This window comes from Melospiza georgiana, chromosome 22 (assembly GCF_028018845.1).
Source record: "Melospiza georgiana isolate bMelGeo1 chromosome 22, bMelGeo1.pri, whole genome shotgun sequence".
Taxonomy (NCBI): domain Eukaryota; kingdom Metazoa; phylum Chordata; class Aves; order Passeriformes; family Passerellidae; genus Melospiza; species Melospiza georgiana.
Genome location: NC_080451.1, coordinates 4,858,611 through 4,874,636, shown reverse-complemented (window position 1 = coordinate 4,874,636; position 16,026 = coordinate 4,858,611). Strand labels below are relative to the sequence as shown.

Sequence of the window (16,026 nt, the reverse complement as noted above, 5' to 3'; positions counted from 1 at the left end):
GCATTGGTTCCGGGGTGTGTTAAATGCAAATTCAGCTCTTTCCAGTGCTAACTGTGGAACATGGTGTTCTACTCCAAGGGGAATTTCCCAAAGAGGAACAGACCTTGCCCTAGGGATGTGTTTCGTACTCTGCTGTGTGGTAAATCACTGTCTGCTCCTGCAGTTTCCAGGTGGATGACAGTGGCTGATACCCCTAATCATCACAGGGTAACCTGCCCTCGGGGTTCTGCACATTGTTCCAGTGCAGCAAAGAGCACAGGGCCTGGGCAATTGGGGGAAATGAGCTCTTGGGGAGAAAGCTGCAAAAAAAGGCCTTTGTAACACTGATCTGACCCAACCAAAGTGTCTGCTGCTATTTCTTACATTACTGAGCTCTTGCAGTGTGTTTCTGCTGCTTTTGCTTTCTGTGTGCCTGGGTCTGGCAGTGAGTCCCATGCCCCGGGCCCTGTGGAGCCTTTTGAGGAGTAAATGCTGTTGCTGTGTGGTGGATCTCTAAGCCCTCTTCCTGCCATGAATGTAATTCCTGTGCCTTTTCCTCTCTCCCAGGTCCTGTCTCTATAAAAATAGGGAGCGGAATTATGGGCTGGGGCCATCCAGTATCAAGTGTGTTTGTATTTGCCCAACCAGGGTTTTATCTGCACTGATTAACTCCACTCATTGGAAACTTGCTTTCCCTGAAAACTGTTTCAATTCTGTCCTCAAAAATGGCCTAAAATGCTTGTCCTGCAGCTTGTCCCTCAGGTCCTTAAATCCCTGTTAATGCTTCCCCTGTTGCTTGCATTTTGTCCCCCCTGTGGTTCTGCTGAGGTCAGACTTCCCTTTTGTTTTCTTTCCCTTCTGCCTTCCGCTAACGAGACATTTTTATGATTTTTCAGCATTCTGGGTGCTTTTGTGGCGTGCAGGTTAAAAGTACAGGCTGTTAATGCAACAAATGCTACTGTGCTGTCTGCAAATGCCCAAGGGGAGCAAACTGGGACATCTCCCAGCATGTCCCTCCCACCCTGTCCCACTAATCCCTGCACAGGTTCTTGCCCCTGTGTTTGTTCCCAGTGTTTGCCAGGACTATGCCATTGGGAAAGGGGTTGGTTGGGAGGGTGATTGTGGAGGCTGGGCTGGATTTCTGCCCTTCCCTGGGCAGTGCAGTGTCCAGTGCACTTTGATCCCTGGAGGGAGGCTTGGCAGAGGCAGCTGGCACTCTACCCAAGCTGGGAACGGGCTCCACAGCACGCCTTGCTGCGTTCCCAGTGAGAGAGAGGGTGGGAGTGTGTGGGTGAGGATGAGGCCTCTGCTCTGGGCTGCCTGCAGCCAGCTGCTGCCCAGGACAGCTGGGCTCTGTGCTCCCAAGCCAGCTGTGACCACCATGGTGACAGCATCACACCACAGCCTGCGGCCTCCAGCCCTTCTGGCTGCCTCCAGTATGTCTGCAGGGCTCCTCCAGCCGCTGCTCCCAGGGAGCAGAGCCCCCAGCTGCTGGAGCTCGCAGTTCAACGTGCCCCCCAGTGCCCTGCTCGTGGCCCGGCCTGTGGGAGTCTGCTCCATGATGAGGCTTCCCGTGCAGGCGTCTGCGGAGGGACTGGACGTGGCGTTTGTGGGTGTCCCGCTGGACACAGGCACGTCCAACCGGCCGGGAGCCAGGTAAGGGCCAGCCAGGGAAGCTCATGCTTCCCTCTGGCCATCGGGCACGGCTCTCCTGTGGTGAGAGGGGTGCTGGGGACAATGCCTGGTGGCATTTCCCAGCCATGTCACGGCCCAGGTTCGGCCCGCGTCAGATCCGCGCCGAGTCGGCCATGCTGAGGAGGTTCAACGGCAGCACCGGGGCCGCGCCCTTTGACTCCCTGCGGGTGGCCGACATCGGGGACGTGAACGTGAACCTCTACAACCTGCCCGACAGCTGCCGCCTCATCCGGGACTCCTACCAGGAGATCGTGGCCTCGGGCTGTGTGCCCCTCACCTTGGGTAGGAGCCCCGGTCTCCCTTCCTGCCACTGCGTCCTGGCTCTGCCAAACTCCCTCTGCTTCTTCTGTCATTCAATCCAGCCTTGGCAGAAGGCGAGCGATGAATCTGTTCCCTGCCTGGGCTGTTGTGCTGTATCATGGGTAAATTCACAGGCTCTCCACTGAACAGAATGTTCTGTGATGCCTCTTCCTTTGGGTCAAAAATGAGGAGGATGGGTCCATCTGCAAATAATACCAGTGACATGTTTTTGGTGTGCTGTTGAGCAGGACCCAAAGCAAGAGCAGGTGTTGTCCCTTGTGTCCCTCAGCTGAGTGAGCACCAGGCTTTGCATGAGGCCTGATTTGGGTGCGTGTTCAAGTTCGCAGCTGTTAGTGCTTGGCATTAGTGCTGCTGAAGGCAGTGAGTGTGTGGAGTAACGAGAGGCAAGTCACCAGTTACAGAGTCCTAGAAGCTGATCAAATATCTATTTATAAGCCAAATCAAGGACCCTGCTCCAAGGCTGTGCCCTGCATATCTGGTCCTCCCTAAAAGGAAGACCAGGAGAAGAGAGGACCCAGGAGAGGAAGCAACTTGCACATGGGAGTGTTAGTTTTCCTTTGGCAATGAAGCCCTGCGCAGAATAAATGTAAAGAGGGAAAAAATTACTTGGGAGCAAAACTAATGAGCACTGAGCAGCTTCTGTAGTGTATACCCCCTCTTCCCTGTGTCTTCTTGCAGGTGGAGATCACACCATAACATACCCAATCCTGCAGGCCCTGGCGGCAAAGTAAGTTTCTAATCTGGAGATGGAGAGGAAGGACCTGGGAAGGAGCCTCAGCAAGGCTCCAGGTTTGCTGTCCCTGCTGATGGCAGGGCCACCTTGCACGGGACAGGACTAGCGTGGCCACCGTGTCTCGAGCAGGCACGGTCCCGTGGGGCTGGTGCACGTGGATGCTCACACGGACACCGGGGACACGGCCCTGGGGCAGCGGATCTACCACGGGAGCTCGTTCCGGCGCTGTGCGGAGGAAGGGCTGCTGGACTGCGGCCGCGTGGTGCAGATCGGCATCCGAGGCTCCTCCTATGACCCAGATCCCCACAAGTACTGCCGGGAGCAGGTAAACTGATCCGCACACAGAGCTCTGTGCTCCCCCTGCCATAAATACCGCGTCAGTAACGTTTACTTGGCTTCAGACGGGAAATAAATGCATTTTTTGCCTCTTGTTCCATGCCAGCGGCTTGTCTGCAGGACAAGCACTCCCGGCTCGCTGAATGTCAGCTGAGTGGGGAGTTTGTGTGTGGGGAGTGGAAGGTGTTTCCAGGTGCACTTCAGCAGCTTGGCCCTCGAATGAGGATTGTTCCCGGTAGATATTCCCCAGCAGGGCAGGGGATGCTCCTCATCTCCCCCTCTTTCCCTGTGCTCCCGCAGGGTTTCCGCGTGGTCCCAGCTGAGCAGTGCTGGATGAAGTCCCTAGAGCCGCTGATGAGGGAGGTGAGGGCGCAGATGGGGGAGAGGCCGATGTACATCAGCTTCGATATTGACGGGCTGGACCCCGCCTACGCCCCGGGCACCGGCACCCCCGAGATAGCCGGGCTCACACCTGCACAGGTGAGGGACACGCTGCCCTGCCCAGGGGGAAAGGGCTCTTTTGCTCCCTTAAAGGAGGTCGTTTCACCAGCACTGCAAAGTACAAGTTAGGGAGGCCAGGAAATGTTTCCTCATGGTGGTGAGGAAGGAAAATGTGGAACTGATGTGATTTCGTCTGTAGGGGCTGGGTTTCCTTACTGGAATATGGGGAAAGCGGAGCCTGGACCGGTCTGTTTGGTCAGATGTGTTTCTTGATCCCAAATCCATGTTTTTCCCTAGGCTTTGGAGATTATTCGTGGCTGCAAAGGCCTGAACATAGTGGGGTGTGACCTTGTGGAAGTTGCACCAATGTATGATGTCTCTGGTGAGTCTGACGATGCCCGAGGGCAAGACAAGTGCCTGGCACAGGTGCCTGTGGGTGAAAGCTGTTGGATATACACAGATTTCCTTTTTTTTGCTTGTTTTTTTTAGGCAATACAGCCCTCCTGGGGGCAAACCTACTGTTTGAGATGCTGTGTGTCCTCCCAGGAGTGAAGACACTGTGAGGGCACTTCCCACCTGCCCTGGGGCAATGCTTCTCTGTGTTCTCAGCCAGGCTTTCCATGTCCCCTTCCCTTCAGACAGCTGCAGCCAGCATGGGTTTTGCAGCATGAAATAAATGCCATTTACTACTAGAAAATGTATTTTTTAGCTGGGAAACTGTAGGGAACAGGCTAGACACCCCATTTAACTGGGGTCTTGAGCTTTGGAGCTGGCCTGGGAAAGGCACAGATGAGGCTAATGCCATTTTGCCTCTGGAATGATTCACCCAGCTCACAGGGCTCCTGGAAAAACTGTCACTGGTGAAAGATTTGTCCCATTAGGATGCTGCAGCAGGACAATGAATTTGGAAGAGGGGAGGACATGGAGGGAGCCTGAGCCTCCTGCTGAGAGTAGGGAGATATTTGTCTAGATTGCCTGCTGGTGGAATAACCAGGAGTTGCCTATGGCAGGAGCAGTTTAACGCTCCTGAAATTTCTGAGAGGACATGGAGGTGAGGTTAGTTTGGACATGGAGACACAGAGCCACCTCATCACACATTAAAATAGTTTATTTTGGTTGCGAAACTGTAATTGTCTTAAAACAAAATGACATCAGTGCCTGATCACAAATACAAAAACAAAACAAAACCCCCCAAAAATAAAAAAGACAAGTTTGCCAAATAAGTTAATTTCCCCCCTCCCAGTATCAAAAGTGCAAAATAGGTACCTAGTTCTCAGTCCTACTTGTCAGGCTGCGCTCGTGTCCTGGCTCCTGGTTGCTGTGGGTGAAGGGCAGAGACAGGGACAGGGAGGAGTTTGGGAACAATCTCCACTCTGGGGCCTGTATCCCTTTGCCTCAGCTCTGAGCACTGTGCCATCGCTCAAATCTCACTAGGAAAGTGCACTAGGACCCAATCTCCTCAATCTTTGGATTACAAATCACCGCGTGTGGAACAGAATCACAAGTGTTCAGAAAATGATGGGGTGATGGTTCATGGTTGCTGGGAGAGGGCAGATCCTGGGATAAGCAGCTCTGACTGTGGTCTCAAGACAGCAAACACCTGGAGTGCCATGCTGGCCCTAACCAGGGGGCAGAGCAGCTTGGCTTTTGCTTCAACTCAGGCAAAATTTCCATAGAAATCCAGGAGCTGTGCTCCTGTCCAGCCCCAGCCAGCACCAGTGGACTGATGCAAACACTCCCTGGCTGAAAGGGGAGGTTACCTGTGTTAAAAAGAAAATAAACCCAATGATTCTGGCAGCATGCAACACACAATGGATGTGAAGGCCATAAAGCCTTCTCCCCCCTTCCTCAGGGTTGGGCTGAATTCCCTCACTGTAGCATAACTAGGCACTTTTTCATGAGTTGAGGGTTTTCTCCTTGTTTCTGATCAGCTGAAGAAACAGCAGAGAGACAGAGAGCATTCTTCTGCTACTGCAAATGTTTAAGATGTTATGTGGAGCCTTCTGCTGGGGTAAAAACTATTCCAACCACTATATCCTGCATGGCAAGCTGTGGGAAAAGTGCAGGAGTGCTGCAGTGATTGCTCCAGCCAGGTGGAAATGAAGTCTAGAAGCATCAGGCTGGTGTTTCACTCCCTCTCTGCTCTCTATCAGCGCTGCCTGTGTGCCTTCACAGGAGCTCCAGGGCAGGGAGAAGACTTCACCTTCCTTCCTTCCCTCTACTTTAGTGCCTCATTCCATGGCCCAGAGTGCACTGGGCTGGAATTAACTCACATTAATTAACCTCACATAAGGGATAGTTTGTAGTATTGCAGCCTTTATTTGAAGCACGTTGTACAGGGGATCTGAGGTACCTGTGGGGGCTGGAGCATGCCAGTCTGCTCCCAGGATGGGGAAATGCAATGAGGCAAGGCTTTGGGAGCAATTAGGGCACACAGGGAGTGCAATGACTGGAGCATTCCCAACTTCTCTGCGGGACCAGCAGCTAGCTCAGGGGTTGGCAGTTATTCCTACTGACTGGCTGCTCTGCTAAGATGGTAACTAAAGTGGCAAGGGCCGAGTCTGGAATTAACACCACGTGTTCACTGAGTGCTCTGTGCTCCAAGCCCTGTGACAAAGGCCACTGGACCCCATCCCTGTGCTTTGGCAATGCTGGAGCCTGATGGTGCCCCAGGGTTCCAGATCCATGGAAGGAGGAGGCCTGGGTGCCAATGTCAGCCCTGGTGCAGTGAGAAGGAAGAACAAACCTCACAGGATTTCTGTCCTTGCCACAAAGAGAAGCCCTGCTGCCTCACTATGTCACTCAAGGAGTGTTAAGCAGCCACTAGGCTGCTGTTTATCATCATTCTGCCTTACCCAGGGGCACCCTTTCCCTGTGGTGCTGGAAGCAGCTGTTGGGGCACTGCTACAGCAAAGCAATGTCCAAACCCAGGGCTGTGCAGCTGCTCTAACCTCACATACCCCCAATGCTTCCAAAAGATGAAAGAAATACCCAAGCAAACAAACACAAAGCCACGAGAGCAGCCTGAGTGTGCAGAAATGGAGGTTTGGGGTAAGAAGGAAATGGGTGAGAGGCTGAAACCCAACATCTCAACCTCCAACTAAACCAAAGGAGCTTCACACGCACGCAACAGTCTGATGATACAGCACTTCTGGGGCAACATTTCAAGAATACAATCATTGAAGGTTGAGGTTTCTTGATACAAAGGAAGGTTGGTTTGTACTACAGCTGGAAAGGTGTTTGCAAGGAGCCCAGGTGACTCCCTGGCAGCTACGTAGACTTTTTTACACATCTACTGGCTCATAGCAGCTCACGCCTACAATCTGAGGACGCAGGTAAAATTATGGCTCTAGGATACATCGTCTAAAATCGACAGAAGCAGAAAAGGCATCTGGAAAATCAACATGACATTTAAATGACTCAACACTTTGACAGTATTTTACGGCCGTGCCCTTTCCCTCCCTGTTATGGTTCAGCCAGTGAAGCTGCAGGTGGAACCATGACACGAGGAGCATGAAACATGCAGATCGCCCACGAGCCTGCACCATGGGGGGGTCCCAGCTAAGGTTTGCTACAAGGGAGATGTTCCTAACCGGATTCTGCATCACTTACCATGGGGAAAGCCGAGAGAGTACCACTGCCTGGTGGGAGGAGGCCTTTCGGAAGGGCAGGGCCTGGAGGGTCTGCAGGGTCTTGCCAGAGTTACACCATGCACCATGGGCTAAGCACACGGGGACGGGGAGGGAGTACCATGACCTGGCCTGCACCACTGGCCACAGCTGGTCCAGACCCAGGGAGGTCACAGATTTCTTCAACTGAGGTAAAACAAGAGGTGGGATGGGGGCGACTCGGGAAGCAGACGTGGCAGGACGAGAGGCGCACAATGGACTTCTTGGCTCTGGGGTTGTACAGCGTCCAAACGCACGGCGGGGCGGTGGAGGGCACACGGGCGCGCTTGGCTGCGCTCCCGGGCTCCAGACACGGGAGGTGTGTTCTAATTGCCGGCCCCAGGAAAGTTCATCTAAAACCTAAAGTCCATTCATCAAGCTTGTTTGAGTATTCCTGGAAAGAGCTGTCCCTTGTCATCTTCATAAAAAGTTTGTCCCCTTAGAATCTCTGTAAAATTCCTCAGTCTAGTGCAGGCCACGAGGGGATATAGAACCTCTGTAAGGAACCCTCTAGAAGGCGTTCCATCCAAAAGGACAATTTGTGTAATTTGTTTTTAATGGATCTAGATCCCGGGCTGCAGGAGGATTTCCCTCTGGCTTCCGCATGTTGTAAAGCATCGTAATCCTCGCACGATCCCAGGGTTCCCCCCTCGTCCCCTGATCTGTGAGGCTTAAAGAGGCAGAAGTATTTCTTGTGGCCGTTCAGAGCCAGGACATAGCCCGTGTAGTCACGCTCGAGGAAATGCTTGTCGTACTGGTTTGGGATGGGGGCTGCATCCTGTGCAAACTCCAGCAGATACTCCAGCCACTCTCGGTGCTTGTCCAGGCTGAGGAAGGAGAAGTGAAGAGAGCTGCTTCTGGGGGAAGAGCAGAGAAGATACTGGGATTAGCATGTGTCCTGGGTCTGGCTGGATTCCTACTGGACAGGTAACGAATTGTCAACAAGGACAGCGCAGTGCTGTGTTGCTGCGGCTCCTTTTTCAGCTCAGTGTATGAGCACTGTCATGCTTTCTATTTGTCAAATCATGGCTCCAGTCAAAGTGGCACCAGCACCCAACCCCTCTGACCACCACCACCAAGACTGGCTGGGAACAGCCTCTTGGTTTTTGGTGGTTCATTGCCACTGATGAGGGCAGAGGCCGCTTTGATCAACAGAAGCATTCAGTCCTGGCAACGGAGCCACCCACACTCCTGAGGTGTCACCAGAGCAGCATCACACAAGTGATTAATACAGCAACAGAAACCTGGGAGAGGGCCCAGCCTACCCTGTGAACATGTAGACTTCCAGGGCAAACTTCTGGAGCAGGGGGGTTTTGGTGGAGTTGGACAGGATCAAGACAACGTTCATGTGCCCTGGCCTCAGGCGCACCAAGTTACTGGTGTAGTTGATGTCTGTTAGCTCAGTCACCTCCACAAAGCTCTTTTTGGGAATCCTGCTGCAACAAAAACACCGAGTGAAAGGGGGGCAAAGGACTGGGAGCAACTGAGGATGGAGAAACTGTGAGTGCATTTGCCAGCCTGTTATGCTGAGCCATCCTTGTGCCCTGTAGCAAAAGCCAATGTAACTGGTGCAATGGCTTGGTTTGCACCTCTCTCAATGAGTGGGTCAGACCTTTCCCTTTCCCCTGAGGATGCTCTCTTGGGCAAACTTGGTGGGAATTGTTTAATAAGCAGATTAGTGTCCCCTTGTCCTTGCTGGCTGGGTCCTGGCTGCACACTGGTCCTCCTTCCTTGCTGTGCCTGCACTGCCCTGCACAACTGCACTATGTGCAACTTCAGCACTTCTCAGCTCTTTACTAACCCTCCTTGCACAGGTGCTCCCTGAGCAATGCTTCTGCAGAAAACATTCTGGAAAAGTTAGAGAGGGAACCTGTTACTCTCTTTGCTGAAGCTCGCGTCGTTCTTCTCCGTCTTTGCAGCCGTTTCTTCTTTCCCCGAGGGTGGAGCGTCCCTTGTGTCACTCGAATCGCTGCAGAGGAAAGGCATTTTGTGCGTGTGTAAGGCTTTGGGGTTGGACTGAAGAGCTATCCCTGAGGGCGTTTTGGTGCACACTCACCTGAAAGCCTGAACAATAACAGTGCCAAAGAGAATGAAGAGCGCAGAGAAGAGCAAGGACAGGAGTGGCATCATTTCTCGCCTGAGGGAAGATGTGCAAACAGCAGTCAGATCTGTGAGTTCACATTTTCTGCCTCGATTTCAGTTCCTGCCTATGTCAGATAACATAGGCAGTGTGCCTTCCCCAGAAAATCAGCTTGTTTCTTGGGTCTTAAAGGCCATCATATTTTTGAGTGCTGTCCTGCTCCCACCCAAAAGGATGCTAAAATTTGATCTGTTTTAAAATAAGGTGACAAGGAAGCTATGAATACCAACAATGGATGCCCAATCCATACCAGTTACTGTGAAACAAACTGTCCCACCAGTCTGAGATGTAGTCCACTGTGGAGTAGAACCATCGGATAAGGAACATCTGTTTGAAAAGAATGAAAAACAAAAAATGAAATGACAAAATTATAAAGAGCCCCAACGGGTTTACAGCATGCCATGAGATTCCTTCTGTAAGCAAGAAATCTTTCAAGAATTTTGCCTTGTTATTTTAAAATAAAAACAATGCCTCTGAACAACCATAATGGGACTATCCACAAAGGTAACGTGAATGTCAGGCATCTGGAAAGGCTGTGCACTTACAGGAGCGAGCTCATCATTCAGGTCTGCCACAACGGTCTCTGATGATAGAAGGCCAGGGTCTGTCCTCAGCTGGTCCAGGAGATCCAGGAGGATGAAGTTGTCCTCTTTGCTGCCTTGCCAGGCCTCCTCTAAGACTTTATAGGCGATCTTCCCTGCATTATTGCGTCTCTCCAGAATGACCACCTGGATGAGCCAAGAGCATGGCACACATCAGAGAAGAAGGGGCTTTTGTTTTCTTCTAGACAGATGATTCATTTCAAACCACTGCCCAGAATCAGGTGTCACATCAAGGTACAGCATCAATTAAATGACAGGCTAAGAGAAGAAGGGATTAAAAATAATAAAACGCTCACAGCTGATCTTCCACGATACTTCTCCTCATCCATCAGCAAGGCGTCTGCGAATTCCGGCTGCCGATCACTGTAGATGTGCACAAACCTCAATGTGTCTTTTGTGTTGGCCACAGCAAAAGTCAAAAATGCCTCATAAGCCTCAGCAAACTTCTCTCCTTCCTCGGTGAGCAAGACCACGCAGTGCCTGGGTGACACAATGAGATGCAGATTAAGAGCCAGTCTGGAGGTGAGAGGGAATGACCAACCCCTTTCCTCTTGGAAGAACAAAGTGACAAACCAAAAGTGACTCTAGGAGCAGCACCAGAGCCTTGGGAAACAAAATGGGAACCCCTCACTTACTTCCGCTGACGGTGAGACTTTTTCACAGGACACAGCTCCTGGAACAGCCTCTGGCTGGTGAGCCTGGCCACCATGAGGAACTTATTCTGGGAAAGGAAGTCATCAATGAGCTGCTTCTTCATTTCTCGTGCCTGGCAAGGACCAAGAAAGCAGAAGTCGGAAATGAGCAGGAAGAGGAGGGGAAAGCTGTCGGATGTTCCTGGAAAAGGCTGCCAGCCCTTGTGGTCATCCCCGCAATCACCCAAGATTTTTTGAGGCCCCAAGAATGGAAAGTTACAAGTGCCCCCACTCCCCAACAGGCTGGAGTGCCCCAAGCTTCTCTTGTCCTAACACTCTCTCTCCTCCTCCAAAGTCTGAGTTTAAGCTGAGAACAAACACTCTTCCTCCAAACTGCACCACTGACCACACCCTCATCACCAGCTCAGTCAGAAAAGCTCTGTGCCCCTTTCCCTAAGCTCTTGGAGAGGGCTCTGAGTGATACCTGCACAACGTCAGCGGGGCGGTCGATGTGCTCCTTGAAGATCATCATGGTGGGAGTGTAGACGTTGATGTTGTACTGGCTGGACAACTCCTCGGTGCCTCGCAGTCCGACGTACACGTAGCCAAAGGAGAGGTAATCTCGGTAGGCAAAGGCCGTCAGCTGGGCAGGAGGAAATCCCCAGCACAGTTATGTTACAGTGTAAGCATTTGCTCCCCAAGTGCCCGTGGTGACTTTGCTCCAAGAACACATCCTGCTGGTTGAATCCCATCAGATGTGCTGGGAGAGGTACAAGCTCTTGCTCTCCCTCACTGAACCAAATTTTGCATCCTCTTAGTCATTGTGCCAGGAGTCTTCACAGATCCACGGCTTTATTTACAGCCTGACATGTTGTAGGGTGCCAGGGGCTTCTTAGGAAATGGGATTTTCAGCAACCCAAATTAGATATGCCACAAACATCTCTCATTCCCAACAAAGGTTGTGCACCTGTGTTGCTGCTACCTCTGAAACACACCTGCACCTTCACACCTGTGAAGGGTAACTGTGTCAGGATGAAGAAAAAGACTCCTCACAAAGCTGGTCACCTGGCTACATAATTTACAACCTGCACAAATCAGCTTGCTCTCCTCAGACCAGTCAGTGGTGTCTGGAGGCATCAGTCCACCTCTGCTCATGGCAGTGGCGTGCTGTAATTTGGCACATCTGGATTTTTAAGCAAGTCAACAATGCAGTGAGAGAAATGACATTACCTTGTATAACAATGGCACAACTGGCATGTGATCGAAGAGCAGCACGTGGGGCTTGTTGTCTTTCCTCCAGTGGGACAGAAAGCGGATGTAGTTTTTATCTGTAATCTTTAGACAGAAGCAGAACATCAGTTTAACCTCTGAGCTGTCAGACACCAGCAATGAGGTGTCTGAACAAGGGCTGAGTCTGAAAATGCTATCCAGGTGTTGCAGGAAGCAGACCAACAGTGGGTTGGTCTTTCCAACATATATTCCTGATTAATGAGTGAATTAAAACCACCGGTCTTGACCTCCCTCAGCCATCTTAGTTATTGCAGCCTCTGTTGATGCCATTCCAAGTCAATGCCAACATCACTGTTATTCTCTTTTTTGTTGGGACCGTATTATTTATATGTACATAAAAATGGGAACCCAAAGGTTAAAAGAAGCCTGAGAACTCCAGTAAACCTGCTCTGTTTCAGGTGTGCTACCTCTCAGAAAGGACATAAATGGCTGCAGTTACTGTGGAAGGGGAAATTATCCCTATTTTTGGGGAGAGAAATCAAATAACTCCAATAACCAGAAGACAAGTGAAAAGTCCATTGGGGAAGGTGACTCAAGGGAAAATGAGATGAGGTGAACAAGGCCATGAGCAGAGGCCAGGCAGGTGAGAGTGCTGTGGGGGCTGACCCAGCCACATCACGGGGGTGGTGGGCCTCTTAGGACTCTGTCAAAAATCACCAGAAGGCTGAAACACAGGAATATTTTATCAGTTAGGAGATTTTACTTATGACTTTGAAAGGGCTCATGCTGCTAGTTCATTTCAAAGGTCTGAAGGAAAACTGGACAAAACAAACGGGACTCTGTGTCAATGAGTTTTAGCAGACATGACCTATGAGGTAGCAAGTGGTCCCTAATTTGCTGGATGAAATGCCAAGAAAGCAGGAGAGAAGTGAAATCCAGCAGGTTCCTGTTCTAGGGGTAGCTTGGGTAGAGCCCTAGCAGCTGTGGGGTGTCACAGCTGGGGTCAGCTGCCACTAGAATCACTGGTGTGACCATGCAGTAACAGGATCCTCTTTTCAAGGACTAGTGTTACAGAGCTGTGGGGTGGGAACGCTTCTGACAGCTCCAGGGCTTGGAGCTTTGTTCACAGATCAGCTTGGAGCCTGAATTAAACAGATTAACCACCAAAACAGCCAAGGAGAGAGGGATCTCCAGGCAGAGAGGAACAGCAGCATCTCACACCCCTGCTAGAACCTACCTTTTCAACAAGATTCCCTGGCAGAAGGTTCTCCACGAACTGCCGCAGGTTTTCCCGAACGACAGCGTTGTGGAAGAAGGTTATTTTCCCATTAATGAGCCCCAGCAGGGTTGGAGTGCTGTGGGCACCCAGATGGTGGGCGAGGCGCCGTTCGTACCCCGCGTGAACGACGCCGATTCCTGCTCCTGGAAAAGGAGAGCACCGGGTTCACCTCTAAGATCCTCCACAACCCAAATGCCCAGTGCAAAACTGATGACCTGCTCCTTTGCCCAGCACCCTGCTTTGGAGTTAGGAATGTTTGGGAGAGCATTAGGATAAAACCCTGAGGAAATCCACCGGGTCTAAACTGGGTCACACAAACCTGAAGGCAAACCACTGCAGCCTTACGAGGCGAGGGACACACACCCAACCCCAACAACCTCATCCTTACCCAGAGCCTCCAATTCCTGAGCAACTTCCTTCCACACGGGCTCGATGTGGATGCAGCTGAAGCACCAGTCTGAGGTGATTTTAATGAGGTAAGGTTTCTTGAAGCTATCTGGCACGATTTCATTGATGTAGTGGGAAAAGTGGAGCAAATACTTCTCATCGGAGGTGTCGCGCCTCTCGGAATTGAAAGGGAAATGGAAGAAGGACTCATCAAAATAGAAGCCATCGTGGAAGCGGTGGAACTGGCGGTGCTGCTGCTGAGAGAAGCCCTGGCTTTCCCCAGCATCTCCGTAGCGATCAAAGTTTGCCCTCTTTTCCTCGTTGGAGAGAATCTGGAAAGGAAATGATGGAAAAATGATTGCCTGAAACCATGAGGGGGAACTGCCCTGACTGTAATCCCTCAGTAAATAACATAAGCAATGTGCAGTCTTTGCTGCACATCAGACAGATAAATATTTTGAAAAAGGATGCATCACATCCTTCTCGGCTCACTGTGGTAAATAAGGGTAAAAAACCCTCAAAGCCCAAAGAAAACGAGCCCCTAAATCCAGACTACTATACCCACTTCTGTAACCAACACCTCCTCGGGTCTGAACATTCTGTGTTCTGAGCACAAACACTTTTCTGGAGTGGCTTTTGCTGGTGTCTCTTTGAATCTGGAAGGTTCAGAAAGTGCCAAAAGTTTCACTGAGCAGCCAGATGCCCTGCAGAGAAACTGCATTTTTTTAGCAGGGAAATAAAGATTTATTTTGATTTCCATGGGCTTGGCTGCCACAAACTGGAGCAACCAATTTCCACAACGTGCAAATAACTACTGCTAAGACTAATTTGAGGTGACTAAATCCCTGTGATGATGAATGTTGCTTACATGACCCCAAAATGCTTTTATGTATATGTGACACAGTCAACATGCTGGTCAGCTGGGCAGGGCTTGGGGAATACCTGCTCCTTCCTTCTTTGAGGCTTTTTAGGCAGAGCAAGGCAGACCTGTAGCAAAGTATTTACAGCAGAAACCATGCTGGTGACCCCAGTGGCTCTGTCAACAAAGCTGAGCAAATATTTGGGTGGGTAATGTCCCACCTCCACAGAGTCAAGCACCTTTCCCACACAGACATACACTGGAAAAACACAAAGCAATGTATGGAAAACTAAGGTCACTTAATGTTAACGATACCAGGAGTTCACAGGAAGCATGTGTTACCTCATAGGCCTTGCTAATCTGGATGAATTTGTCCTCTGCTCCCGGGTCCTTGTTTTTGTCAGGGTGCCTGTGGGGCAGAACCAGAGGAAAAGGGGTTAGTGGGGGAGCTGTTGAGGAGGACATGGGCAGTGAGGCTGTGCACTGACATCCCCGAGGCTGAGGTCAGATTTATACCCAGCGCATGCTGTTCCTGCCCAAACCCCATCCCAAAATGCAGCACTGGGATGTGGGCTGTGTGCCTGTGGACCTGTCCCTCTGTCTGCTCCATCCCCAGCAGCCTGAGCCCAGGACATGGAGTGTGTCTCCTTCCTAGCAATGCCTCTCTTGGCTGCTGCTCTACATAACCACCAGGTTCTTCCTTGAATCACCTCCTGCCATGGCCTCAGGGATGTCTCACACGGAACAACACAGGCTCTAAAAGCTGCAGGTAAGCCTACTTTATTAATTTTATTTCTATGCTGTAAGCCTGCCCCTTACCACACACCACCTGCATGAGGGGCATGACATTTATGCATCCAACCCATTTCCCTTCCACAGCACAGTGACTGAACGGCCCTTGGACATCCAGGTATCAAGCTGAGACTTCAACCCTTGTGCATTAGAAGTTCCCAGGGAGAATTTTTTCTCCCCACAGCGAGACTCCAAGAGAACTTTTCCCCCCATCACCTGATTCTGGGAGAACTTTTTTCCCTTTGTAACCAGACTCTGGAAGAACTTTTTTCCTGTAGCCAGACTCTGCGACAATTTTCACCCCACAGCCACACTCCAGGAGAACTTTTCCCTCTGTAGCCAGATTCCAGGAGAACTTTCCCCCACTCGTAGCCAAACTCTGAGAATTTTCCCACCCTAGCCAGACTCTGGGAGAACTTCTCTCCCTGTAGCCTGATTCTGGGACAACTTTTTCCCCTCGTAAGCAGACTCTGAGCGAACTTCTGTCCCCGCAGCCGGACTCCAGAGGGTTTTACAGCAGTATCGCCGGCATGCAGCATCTACGTGCGCGTCAGGCTGACGGCCGGCCTGCGAGGACGCCGGGACGCGCCGCCAGGCGAGGCGGCTCACGGCACCGCGGGCCGCGGGGCCTGCCGCTGTCACCGAGCCGGGGCCGGGATCCGCTCCGGGGCCGGGCGGAGGGGGTGCAAGGGCAGCACGTACCATTCCCGGGCGAGCCGCTTGTAGGCCTTCTTGATGTCGGCCTGGCTGGAGCTCCGGCCGACCCCTAGCACGCGGTACGGGTCGAACTCGCCCGGCGCGGCCGCTGCCAGCGCCGGCAGCAGCAGGAGGAGCAGGAGGCAGCCGGCCCGTCCCGGCTCCATGGTCCGGCGGGCCGCGGGCGGAGGAGCGGACGTGCCGCCCTCCCGCACCGAGCGCCGCCGCTTCCGGCG

General features: G+C 51.8%; 2 protein-coding genes across 4 annotated transcripts; one reads left to right on the top strand and one right to left on the bottom strand.

The window, feature by feature from the left end:
• The first annotated feature begins 40 nt into the window (after window positions 1-40).
• Window positions 41-4,202, top strand: AGMAT (agmatinase). Its single transcript, XM_058039524.1, has 7 exons — window positions 41-1,635; window positions 1,754-1,956; window positions 2,674-2,722; window positions 2,858-3,053; window positions 3,365-3,544; window positions 3,803-3,887; window positions 3,995-4,202. Exons 1-7 carry the CDS (start codon window positions 923-925, stop codon window positions 4,066-4,068), a joined length of 1,500 nt encoding a protein of 499 aa, XP_057895507.1. The 5' UTR covers window positions 41-922; the 3' UTR covers window positions 4,069-4,202.
• Window positions 4,203-4,599: 397 nt separating this feature from the next.
• Window positions 4,600-16,003, bottom strand: DNAJC16 (DnaJ heat shock protein family (Hsp40) member C16). Of its 3 annotated transcripts, none has more exons than XM_058039519.1 (14): window positions 15,797-16,003; window positions 14,645-14,711; window positions 13,445-13,775; window positions 13,015-13,199; window positions 11,778-11,882; window positions 11,032-11,190; window positions 10,551-10,681; window positions 10,212-10,395; window positions 9,859-10,041; window positions 9,564-9,640; window positions 9,230-9,310; window positions 9,044-9,142; window positions 8,439-8,609; window positions 4,600-8,030 (listed from the first exon to the last, which is right to left on the bottom strand). In XM_058039519.1, exons 1-14 carry the CDS (start codon window positions 15,955-15,957, stop codon window positions 7,634-7,636), a joined length of 2,331 nt encoding a protein of 776 aa, XP_057895502.1. In that variant the 5' UTR covers window positions 15,958-16,003; the 3' UTR covers window positions 4,600-7,633. The 3 variants fall into 3 exon arrangements, with proteins under 3 accessions (XP_057895502.1, XP_057895505.1, XP_057895503.1); XM_058039522.1 differs by having other exon boundaries at window positions 4,600-8,027; XM_058039520.1 differs by having other exon boundaries at window positions 8,439-8,606.
• Between the last annotated feature and the right edge of the window lie 23 nt (window positions 16,004-16,026).